Raw genomic sequence first — 24299 nt, 5'->3', positions numbered from 1 at the left:
CAACATCTCAGAACCTAGAAATGGAGTTGGTCTTCATGCTGACACTCAGTCATTTAAATGACAGCACACGTAAGGTTTACTTCAAGAGGAGAGAGGCCATCACAACTGAGAGTGGTACAACCATGCTGTTCCGTGAGCCCAATCAAATGGTAATTTCCTACTTTTACAAGAAAAGTCAGTATAGCAATTGCAGAAAGTTTGGGAAAAATGTGAACTTGGCTACTACCAGCAGCCAGACAAGCTTTCAGTCGGTTGTGGTTGAGTAGGTTTTCCTTCCTGCATATGTCTGCACTGTGCAAAGAACAAGTTCTGCCGGGATTGCTAAATCCTGAGAGCAGACCAGGATGTCACCCTTTGACAGTGCTGTAAAAACCCTGAGCTGGAGCAAAAAATCAGAACTTTACTTTGCTAGACTAGATCTTGGATGGCATTAGAGGAGGGACTCTCAGTTAGGTCACGGGTGGCCAAACAGCCTTTGCCTTCCAAAAAACATGTTAAAGCCTCACTGGAGTCACTAATGATCAACCACCCTGGCTTTGCTGCACTTGAAAGCATGTTTTTCATTTCACTGGTTTGCTCTCTGCAGGACTAGGTCTCTGGCTGCCCTCAAGTCGCCTGGATGGTCCTCCCACCAGGAGCTTTAGTGCCTGGGGCTTGTTATCCATCTCAGGAGTAATTTGCTGCTGTCCGGGATCCAGCTCAGTGGAGGGGAAATGGATTTAGTGTTGAACAAGGTCCTAACTTTCTTGAGGTGAAGGGTCTTTCACATAGTCATCTCTGCTCCCTTGCAAAGCACAAGTAGTTCAAAACTGCCCCCTGCCCTGACAGAAGTACTGAAATTACCCCAGAACTATCTTAACATCCCGTTACTCTGTCAGTGCCCTCACCTTCTCAGTCACTTAGTGCATCCCTACTTCGCATAGAGAAACCCAGGATGAAATGTCACTTACACACCCTTAGGAGGTGCTCAGAAGGGTCCTGGAAAACTCACCAAGCAGTCAAGGGATAATAAAACCTGTATTGCTTCAGATCACTGCCACCTTGGAGCATCAGCCAGCCCTGTAAGTCATGGGCTGCCTTCTCCATGCCGTACACCCAGGAGCAGGAGATGGAGGTGGCACCAGCTCCAAAAGCCAGGTCTGAGCTGAACCCCAGCGTGGTAAAGCACCGAAATAAGCTGAAGAGAAGTGGGGGGAGACTGACACATGGCAGTGAAGGGATTCAGAAGACAGCCCTGGGAGCCCCCTGAAGACAGCCATGCCAGGCAGAGTGATGCTTTCACCCTGCAGGGATCAGCTTCTGACCATGACTTTTTCTGCCAGTTGTCTTCTGGATTTAAAGCTACTGAAAGTCTGTTAGGGAGAGCCTGCATCAATTCCCTGATATCCCTGAGATAGAGGGGTGAAACTGGAACTTCTTCCAAAGAAACTAGAACACAATGAATGCAGAAAGTTCTTACGTTCTCCAAGGAAAACAGCAGCATGTGCCCACAGGGGGAAGAGTACCTTTCCACGTCTCCTAAAGCTGCCCTGAAAGATTAAGAATCTATTCATAATTAAATCTACGTTTGATGCATTACAAGTAGGGAATTCACAGAGGAATTTGCTGTTCAATAAGTAGAACATCCTCGCAGGGTGAAAAATATATTCTAGAACAGTCCAGGCGGCCTTTGCCGTGACTTGTTTGCATTACCTTGGCAAAGCGGCCCCCCTGGCACACAGCTGGGGAGAGGAGACAGCCCAGCCAGACACCTGGGAAACAGCCAGCTCCCAGCCCTGGCCTTCTTGGCAAGGGGTTAGCTAAACCTCAGGTTTTGCCAGTGCACCTGCCCGGGGCAGAAGGGTCAAGGGCAGTTCAGCCACACGCACGAAAGTGCCCTGAGGTCAGGGTGGCTGCAGAAAGAGCGAGAAGCCCAAAGCCCCACTCGATGCCCAAAAGGGAGCTCCCAGTTTGGTGTGTCCAGCAGCACCAAGTGCTTCTCAGCCTGAATTTCAGGATTTCTCACTCCTGCTAGGTGTTGGAGGTAAGCTGGAAGATGAAGAGGATTTTGAAAGGTGGAAGGAAACAGCATCTGGCAACACAGGCCAGACAGCTTCAGACAAATAGATTGAGTCTGTTAGGTTGTAAGTTTTCTCCCATAGGAGAAAGCAGACAGTTCCTGATTGGACAGTGTCCAGGGTGGACATCTGCCTTTTCCAGTTAGGTACTTAAAAGTTATCTGAAGATTCATGTATCCCCCCTTTGTCTCTGTCGGTCCCTAGTAACCGACCAATACCCTATCCAAGTTTTGCATAACTTTTTCCTTTTTCCAGAACCTTCCTTAGCTGCCCTATAAAACCTTCCATTTTGTAAAATAAAAGATCAGCTCCCACTGCGAACAGCCTTAGCTGAGAGCAGCTCCTGCTGTGTCCAGCTGCGGCTGGGATCAGTCACAGCTGCTGTTCTGTGCAATTTGTCTCCTGTCCTGTTTTATGAGCGTCAGTCCCTCTGGGTGAGACAAACTGCGATCTTACCAGGCACTGTAAGAAGAACTACAACTCAGCCGTATGAACCCGCTGGTCTGGAACCTACCCTGAATCCCAAACCGTGACAGCTGGGGCCAGAGCTGAGCAAAGCCTCTGAGCTAGGGAAAACCAGGGTGCCTGGTGCAGTCGAGGGAAAAGCCCTCCCCCACCACTCCAGATCCCCTCCAGCTGGGTTATGAAAGCCACTGGGGGCACGTCCGGCACAGGGGCACTTGCACAACCGGCAGGGCCAGTGACGCAGGGCAGAGCTGGGTGCTGGCCAGGCCTGGATGCTGACCAAAAAGTGGGAGCTGCCTGCAGCCCTGCCTCCAGGCAGCCCAACCACTGCACTGCAACCGAGCACACCCCCGGGGGAAAGTCCAGTCCTAGGTTTGGCTGCCAGCTCCACTGTTCCAGTCCCTCTGGAACTACAAATGTACTGGCTGGAAACTGATGACTGGCAGGTTTCTTTACTGAGGCACCAAGGTACCATGAAACCAGGGTAATGGAGCTTGGAAAATAGAAGCTGCATTTATTTCCAAAGATGAACATTAGCATCGTTTCACCTGAGGAGCGCAGTGCCCAGCCAAGGATCCTCAGAGAGAGTTCTCCAGGAGTACCCATCACTTTGCTTTTCAAGAAGAGGCCAGAACAGTAGCGATGTAGCTTAGGACATAAAATATCCACACACGGGATTTGCAGAGCAGCTTCCAAACTACAGTGAGTCAGATAGGAAAACTCTGGGACTCTGATACATGACTGCTTAGATCAGGCAGGGTGCAACTATTGCATACTTTTCACTAGAAAAGCAGCTGAGCTTTGCTAAGTGTGCTTGGAGGCAGGACACTGGATGACCCCAAGGGCTACAGCAGTCAGGTGCACGGGGTGGTCAGTCCCCAGGTGGTCCCTGTTACACTTCACCTCTCAGTCTCAAGCCTGTTAAAGAGAAACGCGATCTGCACAAGCAACACACGTGCCAGATACCTAGTGCTTGGGTGTGTTGCAGGCCATACCACAGGCAGCAGGCAGAGATGCTCAGCTTTAAAGCCAGGCAGATGTTCTCCACCCCAGACCTCAGCTACCCAATGAAATGCATAAAGGGGAGGATCATGGGGAGTTCCTTCACTGCCCTTTAACAATGGCAGGGTGAGGTTCTACAACAAAGTAATTCAGAACTGTACAAAACTAGAGCTAAAGCTCTCTAGTATGGCCCTTCTCACTCTTCCCCTCTCCTTCCAGGTCAGGCTCATCATTCTGGCAAGTTGGAATTTCAGCCTCTGCTTGGAGGTTGTTTTGTTGCCGCAGGAATCAAATATACCAAATATTCCTGTTTGCCTCAGTCTCTCAGTGGAGGCAGGCAAACCACTCCTGCATGACTAAGTGTTCCAGTTCTTTCCAGCAGGCCAAGAAATGGCAGCCCTGCCAGGCCTTACAGAGCCTGACCTTTCTAAAGACCCCTGAAAATCATGTCACCATCTGATAACTGCTCAGAGGCTACAGCCAGGTCACAACGACATCCTGAATGGATAACGTGCCCGTTTCTGTTTCTCAGAAGGCAGACTATGGGTTAAATGGAAATATTTGCTAAATGTGCTAAACGTAATGAATGATCCTCCACTTCCTCGGGTACAGGCGAGCACTGTAGCACAAGTGGCTGAAGTGGCTCCAAAGAGAGGCGGAAGTCTTGGAAATTTTGATTCCATGGGCAGACACTTCCTAGACAGACATCTACTTCTAAAAATGAAGTACTCTATTTAATCATCTGCACTGTAGTGTGCACTCATATCTGAGATGAATATACATGCATATTTCTTTCATAGGATGTCAGAAGTGCCACTGTTGTTCCCTCTCTCTTCCTCAGCCATGTGGAACACTTTGCCATCTGCTGCCCAGACTTAATCCTACTCATTTCTCAGCAAGACGGATATTGGGTTCAAGTGGCAAAGACCCCCTTTCTGAGATGCTTTAGTGACTGAAATGCTTGAAAAATCAGAGTTGAGTGCTTTGGAAACTCAGTTAACTTTGGCAAGACTGTCTGCTTTAAAACATCCAGATCTCTGCTCTATTGTCACCTCAGGTGAACCTGTTTTGGGGCATTTCTCCCTCAAAACTACTGAGATCCCCACATCTGGCACCGAATTCTGGCTCCCAGCTTCCTCCCAGCTGCCCAAAACTGAGGTGAGGCAGGGAGGGGAGGGCAGGTAAGCATCCCTGCTAAGGGAGGGAGGAAGACCCACATCAGGGTGATGGTGGGGAGGTGAAGAGCTCCTGGTGCTGTGACAGGGAAAAAGGGCATCCTGGTGGTGCAAGGCATCCCACAGGAATGCAGCCAGCAGCCCGGGTGATGGTATTTGCTCATGGGAGAAGTAAGAAGGGGTTGGGACTAGTGTGCACCATGAAGTTTGAAACCACCACACTCACAGCCATCTGTGCTGTGCAGAGTCAAACTGCCACAAGTTTTTGGCTGTTAATCCACTGTGACACTTCAGTGACTACTGTCCAGCTCCCCTGAGATGGAAATTTCCTGTTTCAGCTTTTCCAAGCTGAAAACGCTGGCACTTAAAGCAGCTGTACCAAAGGCAGCACAAACACTTCCCTGACGTAGGGATGACCGGTTGGGAGGAGCTGACTGACCAAGGACGTGGAAGGGTTATTATCCTCAGACCATTACTAATCCCAAGGAAGTGGAGTTTGTGTAAATCATTGTTCTTACTATATGGCTGGAAAAAACTTCAGTCATAGCTGTATTTTTTAGTAACACCCTGCTGGACCTGGGATTTCCACAGCATTGGAAAAGGATTAACAGTCTGTCCAGCATGTTTGAAACATCAGCATCTCCAGGGTAAGAACAGGTCAAAAAGCTAAGAAAAAAGCATTTCTCACAGCCTATGCACCCTTTGACTTGGACCCCTTCTCTCCATTTGCTCACTGTTCCCAGCTAATGGAAACATCAGTCAGACGCCCATGGGACAGCTGAGATCATTTTCCAAAGGAACTTTTTTCTCTAAGTCACATATACATTTATTTATTTATTTAAAAGATTAATTGCATCTTTTGTGTATTTTCAAAAGGATTTCATTTTCCAGGAAGGCTATTAGGACCATTCCCAAGGGGTGCCAAGCAAACAATGATTCACATTTTGGAGCTAAATCGCTACCCTTTCCCAAACCTGGGAACAGAGTGGTATGCCGAGAAAACAGCCCTGTGCATCATCAGTAACTTTTGTTTCTTTCACATCCTCCTTTGTTACTGTCACACTGGCTTGGTCACACACGGCTAAAGGAAAGCCAGCACTCAAAAGAGGAGGGAAAAGGACATTCAGTACAGCAGGAAGAAGGAAACTTTCTGTCTTTCCTCCTTGGAGATCACACGAGGAGGTGGTTTGGCCTCAACCCAGCTACTTGAGTCATCAGAGAAATAAAATGAATAACAAACATATTGTACCGCCAGTCATTAGCTACTGAGGGATTGCTGAGCTCTCTGGGTGACAAGCAGCTCCGGGAAATATGCTGGAACTGGAGGCAAGGAAGACGAGCAGCCAGCCCTGGGCAAAACCCGAGGGTTTTCCCATAAGGCAGGAGAGCAATGAAGAGCCATCAGGATAGGAGACACCTGAATGCCAGGAAATGCGACAGGAGATGAGGACTTGGAGCTCAGAGATGGGCCCACAAAGCCATCAGCTTCCCTGTCACCAAGCCTCTAATCTGCCAGTGACAGTGTGACAGAGAATGCAACAAAACCCAGGCTGCCTATCCCTTAGGCCACTGCTGGCAAGTATTTCCTTTGCCAAATCCCACCAGAAATGGCAGGGCCATTAGACCAGCTCACGAGTCACCAATCACTCTTTCCTTCTAGAAGGGTCTTGTCTTCTAGAAAGGGAGGAAAAAAGCTGGTTACAGATGACCTCACACAAGAAGCATGGAAATAAACTCTGAATCACAACTTTGCCCTTCTGATAAGTGTGTCCAGACTTGAGAGCAGACAAGCCCAGTCAGGTGCAAGGAACAGTCTTGCATGGCAATTTCTGTCCCTTTCATGCATACTTAAAGCAGAGAGGATATGAATCAGAGTACAGAGGTCTTCAAGGAGTGGTCCGTGCGTCTGAAAGCAGAGAAATCCAAGCTCCAGCCTTTCCCTTCAAGGCTCTACAGCAGCCTCTCCCGTGCTCCCAGCTTTCCCTGTTGAGGGCAGGCAGCACAGCTGCCTCATTTTCACAGAAAACAAAACCGAAGAAGATAGCAGGGTACTAAGTACCTAGCCATTGTTTAATTATCTTTCTTGGGTTTTTTCCTTCACTTAAAATCACTCAATCATTAGAGCATTTTGCTTAGGGAGGGCTAGATGAGCCTACCCAGAGCCAGGTGGAAGTTTAAGCACCAAGATCCACCTTTGAAACTGCAGCTGCTCTACACATTTCCCAGTTTACTCTCTTTTTTAACAGAAAAGCAGCAGAGAGAGAAGATTGTCAGTAGAGGGCTTGTGAGACTACCACCATCTACGCTTTGATAATCGGGAAAAAAAAAGAAACGAGGAACAAAGACGGATAAAATTACATATGAGAAATGACAGAATTAGCATAAGCCTTGAGGGATGAAATCTGGGTGAGATCAGTCAAGAGTCAAGAGGGTTCAAAGCAACAAAATGGCACAAGAAATCACAGAATATGCCGAGCTGGAAGGGACCCACAGGGATCATCGAGTCCAACTCCTGGCCCTGCACAGGACCACCCCCAAGATTCACACCGTGTGCCCGAGAGCACCTTTCAAACATCTGAACTCAGACAAGCTTGGTTCTGTAACCACTGTCCTGGGAAGCCAGTTCCAGTGCCCAACCACCCTCTGGGTGAAGAGCCCTTTCCCGATATCCAACCTAAACCTGCCCTGACACAGTTTCACGCTATTCCCTCGCGTCCTGTCACTGATCCCCACAGAGACGAGATCGGCGCCTGCCTCTCCTCTCCCCCTACTGCGGGCGTTGTAGACAAGGCACCAGACCCAAAGCTCCGGGAAATGAGAGGGGGATGCAGCGGGAGCGAAGCCCGAAGAGCCGCTCCACTCCCGCTCCCGGCTAGGAGGGTGGGCGGAGCCGCCCTGACCCCCCTGAGGGGGCGCACGAGCCCTGCGCTGACGTGCGAACCTCCGCCGGGCCATACCACTCCGCGGCCGTGGAGGGGGGCCGCGAGTGGTGTGGTGCTCGGCGGGTCGCGCCTTCTGCCAGCGCAGCGGCCGCCGAGGCAGCGAGAGGAGCGGGATTGCCCGCGGAAAGCGCCTGCGGGGGCGGGCTCGGTGCAGGCCGCTGGTGCGCGTTTGTGCAGTGCATCCCCACCCCCATCCGCCCCCCCGCCTGGCGCGGTTGGTATGTGCCGGATGTGCCGGCCGCGCCGCGCGCCGCCGCCTGTATAAGCGCGGGCGCCGGGCGGGCGCAGGAGCTGAGGCTTTGCCGGTGCCGTCCGATCCCAGCCGGTCCCGCCCCATCCCGCCCCGTCCCGCCGGGAGCATGTTCCAGAGCCCCGCACGCTGCTTCTGCTCGGCGCTGCCCGCCCTCTGCTGCGCCCCCGCCGCCTCGGCCTCCCGCCTGTCGCTGCCGCCGCGTCCCCGAGCCCCGCCGCGTCCCCAGCCCCTCGGCCCCGCCGCCCCGCGGGCAGCAGCGGGCGGCCCGCCCGCCCCGGGGGCGCCGCCCCGCACAGGTGGGTACCGGGCGCGGAGGTGCGGGAACCGCGCGGGTTCGCACGGCCGGCATCGAGGGCACCTGGGCTCTGCTGTCCGCGGCAGTCCCGGCCCTGGTGCCTTCGCCGGCCGCCGCTCCGCGCACTGGGCTGGCCCTGGTACCTCGAAGGCCGAGGCTGTGGCGCTCGCTCGCTCGCTCGGCGTCAGCGGGTGACATCCCGCAGAGTCGCGACAGACGGTGCCGGGCATCGCACCGGTGCTGCAGGGAGGTTGTGGCTCGGTGTCACCCACTGGGGTGACGGAGCAGCCTCTTGGGTAAACCCAGGTATCGGTGGGGTAACCTGCCTGGTGACCCAGAGGGGCAGCGTCCTCTCTACACCGCTTTGGAGTAGCTGAGGTGTTTTCTCTCCTAGCGTTGCACTTTGTGTAGGATGAGCTTGACTCACAATGGGTTGTGTTTTTTTTTGCTGGAGGCAGTGTGTGGGAAGAGCCCGGGTTACTCTCCTGCAGGCAGCAGCAGCAGCGATGCCGGCCCATCAGGTTCCTGCTTGCCTGCACCGTTAAATAATTGCGCCCTGTTCCTCGTTCCCCAAATGAGACTTGGAAAGTGCCCACACGTCCTTGGGTGCCCGTGAGGAAAAAAAAACACCTTGGCATGCGCCCCGCTCCCTCCCCTCTGCTCGCTGACCCGTGGCCAGACTGGGAGCGGGGCGGTGACGCACCCGCTGGAGCCCTGCGGTTCGGATTCAGCCCTAAGCCATGTGTGTTGACGAGCGTGTCTGTTGGGAGGGACCTTAAAGGTCATCTAGTTCCAGCCCTGCTCACGGCAGGGATGCCTCTCACTAGACCAGGTTGCTTAAAGCCCCGTTCAACCTGCTCTTGAACACTTCCAGGGAATGTGGCAGCTACAGCTTTTCTGGCCAATATATTTCAATATCGGAGGCTGCGCTACATGCCTGGTGTTCTGGAGATCCACTTTTTCCTACTGCCCTCAATTTGGGTTGGGGTGAAGTGCGTTCGTTCCCTGTTGCCGCTGTTACAGGGGAGGTGTAAAAGCCAGGGTGGGGTGGGTTGCTCCTTTTCCTCCTGCTGAAACCAGGCCAGGATACCATATGGCAGGATTGAAGCTTCACGGCACTACTGGGAAGAGGAGCATATGTGCCTGAGAGCTGGCAGGATCGAGCTCATGATTAAAGCACTCATGAGGAAAAAGGTTTTCAGAGCTTGTGCCAAATACTGATTCTGTATATTACTGGAGGCAGGATTTGAGGTTCCTTTTTCTTTTGGTGTTGCCTGTTGACAAACAGGTAGCACCTCCCTTGCTGTGGTGAGCTCTCAGTGCTGTCCCAAACAAGGCTGTAGGTGTAGTATGATACTCAGTAGCACAGGATTTGTCACATGGGGATGGCACCTGTCAAGTTTTTCCTAGAATTAGAGTTGCAGGGAGGGCATCTCTGGCTGCTGCCAGCCTCCTTGGCTATGGATGCATCTACAGGCCAGGCTGCAGGTCTGGTGGAACCATTCATATGGCAGTGAAATCCAGATGGTAAATGAGTTGGGGCTTTTGGTCAAAAGTAGTGCTGGGAGATAGGACATGAAGGGAAGTGAGAATGCTGTTTACCTTACTCAGCAGCTCAGGGCCCTGGCTCCAGTACCCCTCTCTGCAGCCCTCATCTTTGAAGTTAAGTCCTGAAAATATTAAAAGTTTCTGGTGGCTCAATGCCTGAGATCCTGGAGGTTCATCTCTTCTGTGCTGGATGATGTTTACACCCTGTTCTTAGGTTTAGTGAGCAGTTTGAATTCTTTCTTTGCCCTTACTGTGCTGAGGTACCACCTTTGCTGAGAGGAAGGCATTTTTTTAATTTATTTTAAGCATCTTTAAGAGTAATTGCTGAGCTGGTGTTCCCTATTACATTCCACTAAGAGAATCACTTCCATGTTCACTTCCCACTGCTATGGTTTGAGCTCAGGAGTCCGCTTGTTCCTTTGCACATGCCAGCACCACAATGGCACAGCACACATTATCCCAGCAAGTTACAGGTCACTTAACTTGGACTGTAAGGTTTTGGAACGGTGACCTTGTACTTGCCTGGCTGCTGTGGACGTGTTCAGCGTTGCAGAAATAACAGAATGGATTTTTTGTGTTTGGAGTTTCCACGTTCAGGTTGCTGGTCTGGCCCTTGTTCTGCAGAACAGCTCAGACCGTGCTGTGATGGTTTCAGCACGCTGGGGACAAAGAACTTGTGCAGATCAGCAGTCTTCTTAAGCTGAAGTCTTCCCCCAGGAGCACATTGCCCCCACCTCTTCAGCCAAGAACTCTCAAGCCACCTATACCAGGACGGAAAGTGTTTTATTTACAGTCCAGACCTTCTTTCACCCAATCTTCCCTGGGCCCTCAGAAGAAGACCAAAGCTCTTTTTCCTGCCTGAGACATGACTGACTTTAAAAGCTGTCAGATCTGTGCAGCTGGGCCATGGCACATCCTGTGCAGGTTAGGCTGTGCCTTATGCCCCATAAAGAGCTGGATACCCCATGATCCCAGGGATGATGAGATTTAGACAGTACTCTGGCTTTGTTTGCGGCTTGGCAGGTGGGTGGCTGAACTTGGCCTGCATCCTGCTGTAACAGATGTAAGCTGCTCAGGGCTTTGCCAGTAGACCTTTGGCTCCAGCTGCATCACACCTACCTTATCTTTTTCAACATCATCCCTCTGATTCAGGTCAAGCCACAAGCAGCCTGAGCTCTTGCTTATTCCTTTGGAAAAGCCCTGTGTTGGTCATGTTCATCCCTGGCATGGCAGGGGCTGTACAGAAGGGGGTGTGGGGTGTAGGGCTCGTGACTTTACCGAGCTGCTGACGGCATCCCCGATGTAGAAGAAAACACCATGTGCTTATCTCCAGTTGCAGCACTTAGCTATGGGTTGTACCTACCCTAAAAATAGGTGAGTGGCTCCCTGTGGAGCTTCTATTAAAAGCTCTGCTGATTTCCTTGGTTTTCTGCGTGGCTGCCTGTCAGCCCTGGTAGTGTGTAAGCTGGACCCTTCTGTAACCAGCACAGAGCATGCTTTGGTTTCTGCTCCCCATCTCCTCACAGCCATATCAGGGTCCTGTGCTTAGGGATTTCATGTTTCCCTCACTATCAAATGGCATTTCTTCTACTTTCAGCAGTACTTTCCTTTCTGACAAGAATTCTAAGCTGAGAAAGACTGCAGAAACTGAAACACTTTACGCACAATTTCCCTATAAGGACATTCGTGCTTATGAATGAATTCAAGCTCACATCTCAGTCTGAGGAACTCTCCTGGTACTTTAACTAAAAGGATGGAGATGGGGAGAAATGTCCTCCATCCAGTCTGAAGTCCCAATTTACAACTTCCTTAGAAATGTTAAGAAGCACTGTTTCATGGGCTTACAAAACACACATTAAGTGGTTTTTGGTGTCTTTAAAAGTATTCATTTTGCTAAATACAAGGACAGGAGGTTTCTACTGCAGAGTGTTGCTTTTACTCCTTCTGAGTATGTTTATTGAACTGTTATGGATTCCGTCTTCCTGCCTGCCCGTCTAGCCTGTCCTTACTGTATATCTGTCACCAGCTCTTACAGCTGGTAATGCTGTAGCTCAGTCTGAATGTATGTGTGGAATAGCCCTCCAAATCTGCTGCAAGATATGAGCACAGGATGACAATTCTCTTCCTCTTCCTTTTTTAAGTAACTCAGCCATACAGCTAAACTTACTTAAAAACCGCTGTGGGCCAACAGCAATGCAACACTGAAGTTCTTTTGCCCAAGATTCCCTTTGCAAAATGCAGCTAGAGGAAATAGGTTGAGACAACAACAAAACTCGGTCAGCGCTGCCTCTTGTGCAAGTTGTTGTGGTGCAAGCACTGCCCTTCCTACCCGTGTTTGAAGGGAAGCAAAGTGTCCAGGCACACTGGGGCAGAGTGCTGGGCATGGAAAAGTGCAAACACAGCCACTTTTCAAGAGCTCCCCACGTGTTGTGGCATTTTCTGAGAAAGGGTTGGAGAGCTCTTAGTGCGTGCACAGCGTAGGAACATCACAAACTGTGCAGAGTCCCCCACAGCTCGCCCAAAGCCCAGCCCTTGATGCTGTCCCATGTGTGTTTGCACTAAGCAAAGCCTCGAGGTGTTTATGGCTGTGCAGTGGTACTGCTTGTGCTCTTGGGAAGTGGGAGAAGGAAATACTTCACAGCAAAACAGGCATGAGGACTGCTGGCTGAAAGGAATGGGTGGCTCTGGTGGTTGTCCCTTTAAGGGAAGAGGGCTGCAGCCACCTCCCGTGTGTAAGCCAAAGGGCAGAACAGAGTGGAGACACATGTACACCCTCCCTGTGGCAGCTGTGACCTAACCTGGGATGGGGGGACCTCCCTGCAGGAGACACAGGGCTGGGTGAGGGCTGACTGCCTTAGAGGGAGAGTTGGGGACAGCTGCTTGTGTGAAGAAGCTGGAGAGACTGCCCTCTCCACTCCACGTCCTGAGGCCTAAGCCAGCAAAAGCATCTGGCTGCTTCACACTCCAGAAAACATTGCTGCTTTTGGGATAGATGAAGGTGTGATCAGAGATCCCTATTAAATATTAACCCAAGGGAATGAGTCACCCTGCTTGCTGCTCTGCAGGCAGGAGCCTGCAGCCTAGATAGGCATCCCAAATCAGGACATGGTACCAGGTCAAACAGTGTATCGTCTCCATCACAGACAAATGCTGCACACAAAACAAGGAGGGGCAGTATTTGTCTACCTGCTGGGCTCTCTCCTCTCTGAGCGGGGGAAAAGTATGCTCAGTTCTGTTTCCTACAATGCATGCAGAGGTAATCTTAGCCCTACTGTTATGGATGAAAGACTCCTTTCTTCCCTAAAAAGACACAAGCCTGATGTTTAAACCAGGCTGTTTGCACGCTGCGGAGGTGAGCAGCCCCTGATGGCAGGCAGAACATGATGAGACTGGACAGGACTAACCCTGCCTCTGCATCCTTTCTTATTTTGTCTCAGCTTCAGGAACAGGCTCTGTTCAAATTGCTGGCACTGTATCAAGGCACCCAAGTGATGAAAAGAGTCAGGGTGGACCTCTCTTAACAGCGGTTTTTCCTTTCCAGTGTGTTCCATGGGAAACAGCACCAGCCGGCTCTACAGCGTGCTTGCCAAGACGCTGAGCAGCGGTGCCGTGTCCCAGCACCAGGAGTGCCTGGAGCAGCTAGACCCAGCACGGCTGGATCCTATAGACCCCAAGGAATTGCTGGAGGAATGTCAGATTGTCCTACAGAAACGGCCACCCCGGTTCCAGAGGAACTTTGTGAACCTGAAGAAGAACACTGCCAGCAACCACCGTCCCATCCGGGTCATGCAGTGGAACATCCTTGCCCAAGGTATGACCTTGAGACCAAGTGCAGCTCCCTGGCAGAGCAAAGGGAGAGGTGAACTACGTGAGGTACTGACTGAGGGCCAGAGGGAGTATTTTGAGCACTTGAAATAGTGGTTTCCCTTCTGTCTTGTGGGAAAGGAAAAAGGGTCTCTCCTTAAAACTGTGATGCCGAAGATAGCCCTGAATTCCTGTCCTATCTGACCACAGTGTATTAAAAAAGACCCATCAGTTTTAGGTAGTTGTTAACCCCCAGAAAAGGCTCATCCTTCCCTAAATTTTATTCTTTTTAAACCCTGTCTAAAGTTTTCTGATTAGTTTACTGGTGAATTATCCAGGAATTCAGATCTGCTATGGGAATTCTTAGTTCTTCTAAATAATTTTAACTTTTGTTTGTAATAATTTTTGGTATTTCCGAAACAAGGCTGTAAATTGACTTGTGCAACAGCCTCATCCTAAAATCTTTTGGGGTGGCAGGTCTCCTCCCCTTCCCCCCGCCCCACCCCCTGTAGGGACTGCCTTAACAATCTGCAGTTAAGTCACTCCTATCCCATTGCATTTTATTTTTAGGCTTAAGCTGCAGCAGCCACATGTGAAAGTACGTGCCACAGTGTAGGGGGAAAAGGGAGAGGAAGTCTTGTATCTGTAAAGGGAACTTAATTTTTTTTTTTGAGTGACTCCAGTGGTTTGAGAAGGGGTTCTCGCACCCTTTGGCAAACCTGGCACCCTTAAAGTCCTCAGCTACTGTTAAAAAACCATGACCTGCATGTAAACTGATGCACCTCTGGCCTCTGCCAAACCTGGAGGACAGCCTGCTGGAGCCATCAGTAACTTCCTTTTTTTCTCCCCCCTCCCTGCTAATTTCAGCTCTCGGGGAAGGCAAAGACAACTTCATCCAGTGCCCCATGGAAGCTCTGAAATGGGAGGAGAGGAAGTGCCTCATCCTGGAGGAAATCCTGGCGTATAAGCCCGACATCTTGTGCCTGCAGGAAGTCGACCACTACTTTGACACGTTCGAGCCGCTCCTCAGCCGACTGGGCTACCAGTGCACCTTCTTCCCCAAGCCGTGGTCCCCGTGCCTGGATGTGGAGCGGAACAACGGGCCGGATGGCTGCGCCTTGTTCTTCCTCAAGGACCGCTTCGAGCTCGTCAACAGCGCCAACATCCGCCTGACGGCCATGAAGCTGAAGACCAACCAGGTGGCCATAGCGCAGACGCTGAAGTGCCACGAGACCGGGCGGCTGTTCTGCATCGCCGTCACCCACCTCAAGGCCCGCACCGGCTGGGAGAGGTTTCGGTCCGCACAGGGCTGTGACCTCCTCCAGAACCTGAAGAACATCACCCAAGGGGCAAAGATCCCCCTGATCGTCTGCGGGGACTTCAACGCAGAGCCGACCGAGGAGGTCTACAGGGAATTCTCCAACTCCAGCCTCAATCTGAACAGCGCGTACAAGCTGCTGAGCCCCGACGGGCAGTCGGAGCCCCCTTACACCACCTGGAAGATCCGGCCCTCGGGAGAGTGCCGGCACACGCTGGATTATATCTGGTATTCCCAGCACGCCTTGAATGTGAACTCAGCCCTGGGCTTGCTGACTGAAGAGCAAATTGGGCCCAACAGGCTGCCATCATTCAATTACCCCTCGGATCACCTGTCCCTGGTGTGTGACTTTAGTTTTAATCAAGACCCTGACAGGCTGCTGTAATGTGTTGGAATGCCACCCGGTATTGCAGTGACTGAACTCACCACTATTTTATTTTAGAGAAGACTTTTGAAGCTGGAAGTTATTGGAAGATGAGGAAACCCTGTTGACTAAACGTTATTTTGGGCACTTGTTTGGAATTACACTTGTCCTTCAGCCCTCATTAATGTGGAGCCTTTGAGGGAGGAAGAAAGAAGCTAGTGTTCTTATCGTGGTCTTCTTGCCATGTCAGGGTTTGGAAACCAGAAGGCAAATGAGCTTTATCCTTTCACTAAGCCCCCTGTTTAAGGATTTAATCCTCTAATGAATGTGGAGGCCTTAGAACTTAAATCACTTGTGTTTGTAAAACAACTTGCCCTGACAGCATGCTAATTTTATTTATTTCACGGTTAAGCTTTTGCAAGTACCAAAGGGAATGAGGTTCAACTGCCCAGTGAGATTCTCTTAAATCTTTTTCTGTTGCAATACGAAGGAAGTTTAATGCAGATTAGACATGAACAAATCTAAGTTCATACTGGTGTGGTCTTCTCATTTTCACGTGACCTGAAATGATGACTTCATTGAAAGTGAATGGATGGTGGTGCAGTGTGAGGAAGGGCCCCTCCAGTAAGAGCAGGTGAGGAAACAGAGGCTGACTATGACCTGGAGTAATACCCTCACTTTTCCAGAACAATGTGGATGTATGTGTTACACACATACAGCCTGTAGGTATGTGCACTGTAACCTTTGTCTCTTCTGTACTTGCCTCTGGAGGGCACAGCTAACCAGGGAGTATTTCTTCCTCTGCTTCAAGTATTACTTTCCTAAATGGTTTAAATTTGCAGTCTTGTCAATCTTGTTTCAGTGAAGGGCCAGTCTTAATGTTGAATGATTTTATTTATCTTCAGAAACCCAAAGCTACACTGGAACCTGGTACAAGGTAATATTTATTTATTGGGAAAAGTTGGTTTGAAATCATGCAGTGTTCAGGAGCTTCCTGCTCCTGGGCCCAGGGGAACTCTGGCCAAGCACCTGGGCTCCAACAGAGCTGTGTTAGTGTAGTAACTCATGTGATGCTCATTGGTATGACACTGGAATTGCATATATGGACTGTAAACATACCACTGTGCCAGAAAATGCCATAGGGGGAGAGGAGGGAACAGAGACAGCAGTTGGGGTTGGGCTGACATTTAGATAGTTGAGAAAGATGAGTCAGGGCAAATAAAGCAGTACTTCCATGTAAAGTAGGGTACATAGTAACTCCTAAATGTTCCATGTGTTTATTAATAAAAGTCTTTGGAAAAAAAAGTAAGTCTCTGCTGCTGTCTTTCTCATTTCCCTGTCCCAGGTTCCTGTTCCCAAGTAGGTGACCTGTCTCAACTACTTGGAGCTTCAAGTTAGCGGTGATGCTTCCCATTCCAGACCTCTTCCCCCACCCGGCAGTCCTGATCTCCACAGGGTCAGAGAGCTGCTTTGCCTTCATAGCATGTGCTCTTTCTCCAAACTGAAATGCCCAAATTCCACAGCAAATCTGTAGGGAAGGGAGTTACCTTTAGCTTTCAGCTGCTCTCTCCCCTAGGTAGAGATGAAGCCTACAGTCTGTATTACTGTAAATATTACCATTTCCAGCATCTGTGTGGAGCTACAAACCTGGCCGGTCCTGCAAAGCAGAGGGCAAATATCCCTCCTGAGGGCTGCTAAGATGCCAGCAGGGCTGGCTCCCCACAGCAGGCAGCTCAGTTTGTCACTTTGAAGAGCAAGAAGTGCCACAGGTATGTGCTTTACACAGCCCATAAATTACTGTACTTGCATTGCTGGTAACTGAAGTACAGAGTCTGGCAACTGGAAGTCCCAAATTCCTACACAAACACACTCCCTTGTCAGGCAAACAAGTGAAGTGCTGTTGCAGGTCTGTAACACACTGCACGTGTTCCTGGCCCTTGAAGGATGAGGGCAATGATCTGCTTCCAAGCAGAGGCCCCTTCAACCAGCCGGGGATTTATGTGGATTTGAATTTCCCCAGAATGAGAGGATTTTACAGCCAAGGAGATAATGCCCTTGGTGAATACTCTTCCCAGGCAGATGGGACATGCTAGCACCTCCTTCAGCTGGAACTTCAGAAAGAGCAAATTGTGTCCCTAGAAGCCGCAAGGGGTGGCTCTTTTGGAAGAGATTTTGGGCCAGAGATGCAACGCTCCTAATGCCCCACAGGAAGGCAGGCCTAGGAGCCTCCCTGCCGTGAGTGTTTCATACCAACTAGACTGTGACAGTTTCCTTTTCCTGGTGCTGGCTTGCCCTCAGTTGCTCTCACCTACTGGGTGAGATGCAGTGCTTCTCCTTTAGGGATTATCTTCTCTTAGGACCTTCCCTCCAATGGTCTTGCAAGGAGGAGAAGTATTTAATACAAGTGCCCGTTAATGGATGTATGTAGTCATCTGCAGCCAAACACTTCTGAAAGCAGCACCACAACGCAGGCATACAAGATGATACCTTTAATAAGTCAGAGTCAAATCCTTGCTCATCTACCACAAAAAGTCACACCAGAAAGCTGAAGTTCCTATCCAGACTGTTTTGGCCATTTCTGGAAGAAACTACACTTGTGGTAGAAAGCCCTGAGTTGAGAGCAAGGATAATACCTGAGGGCAGATCTGTATTTAAAAACAAATTAACCATAACAAAAAAAAAAAAAAAAAAAAAAAAAAAAAAAAAAAAAAAAAAAAAAAAAAAAAAAAAAAAAAAAAAAAAAAAAAAAAAAAAAAAAAAAAAAAAAAAACCACCAAAAAAAAAACCACCACACAAAAAACACCCCCCAAAAAAAAAAAAAAAAAAAAAAAAAACCCACACCAAAAAGCCCTTAATTTCATTTCACTCCTGTATAAGTAGCTCCGTTTTCCTGAGGCCAGTCGTGTCGATCAGTGTGGCAGCTCCAGCACTGCCAGGGCACAACAGAGCCTCAGCACTGATGATGGAAGGCCTTGTTTACCAGCAGGCACCGAACTGTCACAGCTGCAAAATTCCCACCATCACTCGCACAGTGTGGTATTTGGTATCTGGATGATCCTTAACATTTTAACTGAGACCCCTGCCTGCAATGCCACCTCTCCCACAAAAGAAACCAAACTGGGAAGGAACAGTCTGATTTATGTGGTACTGCCATCCCTGCAGACCTCTTCTGAAGTGGAAAGGGCTGGGGATTCTTCTTTCACCCACAACACGTGACAGTAGATGTTCACTGCTTCATCTCCTTAAAGGGCAATTTTGAAGGCAAGGGGAGGGTGGAATAACTGAAAAGTCTGGGGACTCTCCCCATCTCCAGGCAATTCTTAATATTCTCATACTCTGAAAATCACACCTCCCTGCTACAGCACAACTGTGAACCCTTTCTGCTGGATTTCAATAGGAGGCAGACAAGCCACAGAAATTAACCGGTAACTTCCCAGACATCTTCACCCTTTTATTCCAATACTTGCCATGAAATTTATTCTGCAGACAGACTGTTTCGAAAGACTTAAATGACATATTGGTCTTGCTTTGTTTTATGCAGCAAGAGGCAGGCCTGCAGCACTGAAATGCTTTTGCCAGCTACAAATATCAATACACTAAATGTTTTTCATAGGAAGAAGCAGAAAGGTTTTTAAGTTGTTTTTCCTATGGAGCAGTATGACTCTTACAGTAAAAATGTCTTCAAAGCTCCTCTCATGGCTGCCTGCCTTATAAGCACACACCAGGGCTAAAAAAAGTCTCAACAGATTCCTTTCTCTGATCTCGAATAAAAGCTGCATTAACTTTATCAGTGACACTTTTCCCTCACCCTCAAGCGAAATGAAGGAAGAAATGACCCAGTTGTTTAATTTGCTGAAAGGCAGAAGCTGTTGCAAGCTTATTAAAACACTATCTCTTCTGGAGAACAATTAGATCACAAGTAGATAGTGTCACTTGGATCTTCTTCACTTAATAAGCTTAACACCTGCTGTTTGAACTGTCTCTATGAGGCAGAATTGCACTTATCTTGTTCTGGCAGTGACAATCTCCACACGCAACAGAGATCCCTGCTGCACGTGTCAGGGTGAGGGAGAACTGGGGCTTCAGGCACCACCTCTTCCTTTCCTCATCAACTCCTGACTGCCACTGGCCCTCTCATCCTTCATCACCTCAGATGGAATTCTCCAAAGCCCTAAAATTGATGAAATCAAGCTGCAGAGGATCCCAAGAGCTCAGCCTTTCTTTCAACATGCTTTACTGAGATGAGTTGAGTTGTGTCAGGGCCCAGAACCCTTCTCCAAGCCAAGATGTCCAGGAGAGAGTTAAAACAGCGGTCTCTGGGATAGGGTTTTCCTTTCAACTTTTCCTGTCGCTACCCAAACATTTTGATACTCAGATCTTTATTCTGAGTTACAACTTAGTTAAGACTATTTTTCTTCCCTGTGCGTTACACAGCATCAACCTTTTCATCCTGCAACTTACAACAATAGTTGTAGGAAAAATAAAAATGCATTTATCTGTAAAATCAGTGATACCTTGGCTGTATATGTCTCAATTCCTTCTGTATAAAGCATGCTCACTTCACATGAGTTTCATTCCACTCCCACATCTAGAAAAGTCACTGCTTGCCAAGGATGAGTTAAGCCTGGAGTCTCCCACGTGAGCCACCAGCTTCAGATGTTAAAGTGAGTCCTGCTTTCACTCGGATACAAAATGACAGGTTTTTCAATGGGATTGAAAAAGTCTGGGAGTACAGCTAGATAATGACTTTTCCAATATTCTCACGTTCTTCTATTCATTTCAGATGTTACAAACCTGACCAAAGCTCCTTCATCCTAAGGTCACGTTGTCCACCACCACCAGTAGAACCATACTAATTGATTCATGGAATTGTAGAACCACAGAATGGTTTGGGTTGGACTGGACCTTAAAAATCATGTACTTCCAACTCCCCTGCTACACCAACCTTGCTCACAGCCCCATCCAACCTGGCCTTGAACACTCCAGGAATGGGGTCATCCACAGCTTATCTGAGCAACCTGTTCCAGTGGCTCACCACTCCTGCTGTGAAGAATTCCTTCCTAGTATCTCACCAAAAGCAGGAGCACTGAAGAGCAAACTTGCACACTAGAGAATGCTCAGAGGCTTTCAGTTACAGGTGGGACTTGACCCTCTGACATCTGGCTGTAGAAATCCCTGGGGAGAGGCTGCCTCTTTGTGAGAGGCACAGCTTTGCTACTCAGATTACACACCAACTCTGAAGAAAACCGCATCTCAGAAGAACTCAGAGGCACCACATGCACACAAAGCAATGCTGAATGGCTGTGCTTAAGCAGATACACTGAAATCACTACCTGACTGTGGCAAAAAGGCTGCTGTACTTCTAGGTAGCAGCTAGATTTAAAAAAGTGAGGAGTACAAAGGCATACACGGAAAGGTTAACAAAAGCCTCAGTGTTCCAAGTCGGGTTAAGTTCCCTTTCCATTTTGATTACAGCATATCCTCCTACAGACTGAGGTTCTTGAGCCACTGTTAAATGTCCTCTGTTAGCCAGCATTGTGTGCTGCTCACTGGATGGCCAGGGGAGAGAGCCAAAGGTCCATCACCAGTTCCGTGGCAGGATGCAGCACTGGCAGTAACAGTGTCTCAGAGCACAGCTCCGAGCTGACTATCCCACAAGTAGTACACGTGCACCTCCATTCCTTTCGTTTTTGCCATGACATGATGGAAGTCTTGGCTCTAACTTAAGAGAAGGCCATCAGCTGGAAGTCCTTATCTATTTCCAGGAAAACAGCTTGTCCCCATTTGACTTCCAGTGTATCTAAATTAGGCACTGGAAAGGTTTTAATTACAAATACCGGAGGCAGACATTTCACGCTCCAAGATGAAGCATCTTTCATGTGTGATCAAGTGACAATCACTTAGAAAAAGACTTCTTACAGACAAGACTTACAAATGTAGGTTTGAAAACAGTTACTTCTCTCTCCTCTTGTCTTTTGGCTCAGGTTTGTTCTACCTGCCTCTCTTCACAGTGCTCCATTTCCCTTTACCCAGAGCAGTGCACCCCAGACTACCAAAAATAATCGAGCCACTTGCCCTTCCCCTTTTTGTCCAAGCCCTTTCTCAGCAACAAAAGTCCTCTTCTTTCTCCCCCATTTCCTCCTGTGAAGTGGTGTTTGTCCTCTATCCCCAGGCCAGAAACACAGCTCCTGTGTAAGAACCTTTGCTTCTTTGGGTTGCTGCTGGTGGGAGGGATTGCTGCCTTCTACGCTTTACCTGCTTCAGCTTTTTCACTGCTTTGTTCTTAAACTCCACTTCCCTGCTTAGATTATGAAAAAGAATACATTTTTCCAAAGACTTCCGAAATTCTCCACACGGTGGCCTGGCTGCAGGGAGCTATTCCCGTATTCCTTACCAGTCAAAGGGAAGAATAGGACTTACTGCTAGAGGTAACATGATTTCCACATGCAAGCATTAATTCTGGTCTCCTTTATCAAGACCTCAGCTCCAGGTATCTGTTGAAGTTGCTCTTCCAGACGTGAACTATTAAGATGGCCAATTAAGACTTAGATAATTCCAAGATCACCCAAGTTCCCGCTCTGAAGACTTTCCAGGGCATCTCGCTAGGAACTGGGGGTCCATTGGGGACCTGGCTCCCCACAAGCTGATGTGCCGGTGTGGTCCCCGTGAAAACAGGGTCTATTTTAAGCCATGCACATGGACTGCAAACGTGGAGCAAATATCTGTGTACTGTGTGTTCTCACATGAGCTTTATCCTGTAGCCCTGTATCATGATACCTCTAATTTCAGTGCAATTACAAATGGAAAACCTATTCAGATACTTCATCCAGAAAAAAAAAAGTCATGTATTTGCGCTGAAGCCAAGTTGGAAATGTCAACAGCAACAACACCAAAACAACCAGTATTTCTCTTTCTTCACAGTTTCCACCTCCCAGTACTTTCAACCTGCCTCTGTGAGATCATCACAGGTTAGAATACTGCTCATTTCTACCTCTCCTCTGCCATGCAGCCTTAGGAAACTGAGGTGTAGCTGAAGGAGCAGTTAGGTAGCTGTTCCCCATCCTGAAAAAGTGTAAGAGAGCTAGACCTCTGTCAGTAACCTCACCAGCTGCCACAAGCTGCACAGATACTTTAACAAAAAATATTTGGGTGTACTGTGTGAGAGAGCTGGTCAGATGTTCAGAGTAGTGGGTAGTTCCAAAATTTCATGCTACATCATCTATCTTCGGCTGAATGCCTGGAAAATTTCCAATAAGCAGAAAAGGTGGTTAATAGGTTGAAAGCAAAAAGAAAAAAAATAAAAAGCAGACCAAACACCATTAAATTTTGTTTCTGTATTTCAGTAAAACCTACTTGAATACACTTTGAAACAAGAGTACAACAAAATAGAATATACTTCAAATGTTGAATATACAAACTATTATAGTTCGTTCCGAACACTGGTACTTCCCTCTTAACTTCAACTAAAAAAAAAAAAATTTACAGGTTTAGAACTACCTGACAAAAGCTCATGCTTGGCGTGACCTTTCAAGTGACAGAGTAGAGCTGAAACTGAAATGTATGCACAGATGTCAAGGCTAAGTGAGAGACACAGGCATGTTACAGCAGAAGGCAGAAAGCCTGCTGCTACTTTGTCCACGATTAGGAAATTTAGACAGACTTTTAACTACCATACAAAATATGTTACATGTCATTCTATAACAATACTGTGCTAGGTACAAGGGTTTTAAAAAATTTGTTTTAATAAAAAAGCTTTACACAAACAAGCCATTAGCTTATTTCAAGAAAGATAACTGAAAATCAGTCTAAGGCTTTCATTTTGAATCTGCTTAAGCTGTATGATACAAAAATCCCTCTAGGTCTCTGTCTTCTTTTAGAAGCTCTTAAATCTCCTGTATTTCACTTTCTACCATGCCTAATATAGCAGAGTTTTTCACATAGCACCAGTTGAGTACTGTGGGCACAGTAGTAATCGCTGGTATGCACATAAACTGCATCAAATTTGCCATTTGTGTAACAATGAGACTTTCCTCTCCCCCTGAAAACTAAAAACCAAGGCAAACCTCTCACACAGCTCTCTTTTAGTGTTCCAGGTCTTAGTGTAACTTGGTAATCGGTAGCGTAGTGAATAGTTTGGTCCCTTTTCAGTCCCTCTATCTTTCCTTCTCCATAGTTTCAGCTGTTTCCCAACTGGAAGAGGCAGTTTTTGTCAGCATATCAAATGTGGTTCAATTCCCACTGAAACACGGGAAAATTATTATTTTTTTTTCCAGTAAGTCTTCAACAAATGCATGTTTATTAACATTCCAAAACTCTCCTTTTTGACTTGGTGGGTGGCATCCACATCCCTCCCCCAATTATGTCAGTATACGCAAAACCGTTACAGGCAAGGTCCATGCTGGAAGCAGCCTATTCTTCATTTTTCACACGTTATGATTCCTTCTGTTTTCATTGTTACAGGAAGGGCAATAGCTGAGGGCGTGCTAACTACTACTACGTGGGTCACAGTCTTGCTTCCATCTGCCGGCTTCTCTTCTTTTACCAGCTGCAGCGTTTTCACTTCACACTCCTGTTTTGAAGCCGCTGTGTCTGATTTAACTTCTGGGCTTTTTAAAACTGCACTAATCACCCTGGGAGGAGTCTGGCCAGAGGCCTGCTGAGCAGGCACTGATAGTCTCATTACTGGTGTCCCATGAGCTATAGACACTGGGGTTAGTGCTCTAACAGCCAACGGGGCTCCCACAATGTTAATACTTCCTGACCCAGACAGGCCCGTTTTTGTTTGTAACTGACACTGCGTGAGTTGCGTGGCAGGGATGGTAATGATTTTGGCAGGCTGCATTGTGATTTTGTCTCCATTTTCAGCAGAGGTTGGCATCACAGTGGGGATTGTCTGGATTACTACCTTTGGGGTTGTTGCTGTTGTTGGGCTCGTGTTGGTTATTAACGGTGACCCCGCATTTACCGACTGCACTGCCACGGTGGAGATTTTCTGTCCCAGAGAGGTCATGACAACAGGCACTTGCATTGCCACACGAACAGTCCTACAAAATAAAGGAAGATGGGTGTGTTTATG

The 24299-nt window shown here is 48.4% G+C and overlaps 2 protein-coding genes across 4 annotated transcripts in view; one reads left to right on the top strand and one right to left on the bottom strand.

The window, feature by feature from the left end:
* The first annotated feature begins 7938 nt into the window (after positions 1-7938).
* NOCT (nocturnin) lies at positions 7939-16528 on the top strand. Its single transcript, XM_027885679.1, has 3 exons — positions 7939-8190; positions 13279-13548; positions 14409-16528. The coding sequence occupies exons 1-3, from the start codon at positions 8001-8003 to the stop codon at positions 15242-15244; spliced, it is 1296 nt and encodes a 431-aa protein (XP_027741480.1). The 5' UTR covers positions 7939-8000; the 3' UTR covers positions 15245-16528.
* Positions 16529-22542: 6014 nt separating this feature from the next.
* Positions 22543-24299, bottom strand: part of ELF2 (E74 like ETS transcription factor 2) — a 35137-nt gene continuing 33380 nt past the window's right edge. For all 3 annotated transcript variants that reach the window (XM_027885690.1, XM_027885691.1, XM_027885692.1), the window contains one exon: positions 22543-24267. In XM_027885690.1, the coding sequence (XP_027741491.1) occupies positions 23640-24267 (628 nt within the window). In that variant the 3' untranslated portion in view covers positions 22543-23639. The remainder of the gene's footprint in view (positions 24268-24299) is intronic.

Source organism: Empidonax traillii, unplaced genomic scaffold, assembly GCF_003031625.1.
Source record: "Empidonax traillii isolate 1590-97213 ecotype Southwest subspecies unplaced genomic scaffold, ASM303162v1 scaffold170:size2694500, whole genome shotgun sequence".
Lineage (NCBI taxonomy): Eukaryota > Metazoa > Chordata > Aves > Passeriformes > Tyrannidae > Empidonax > Empidonax traillii.
This window is presented reverse-complemented; position numbering and strand designations above follow the sequence as displayed.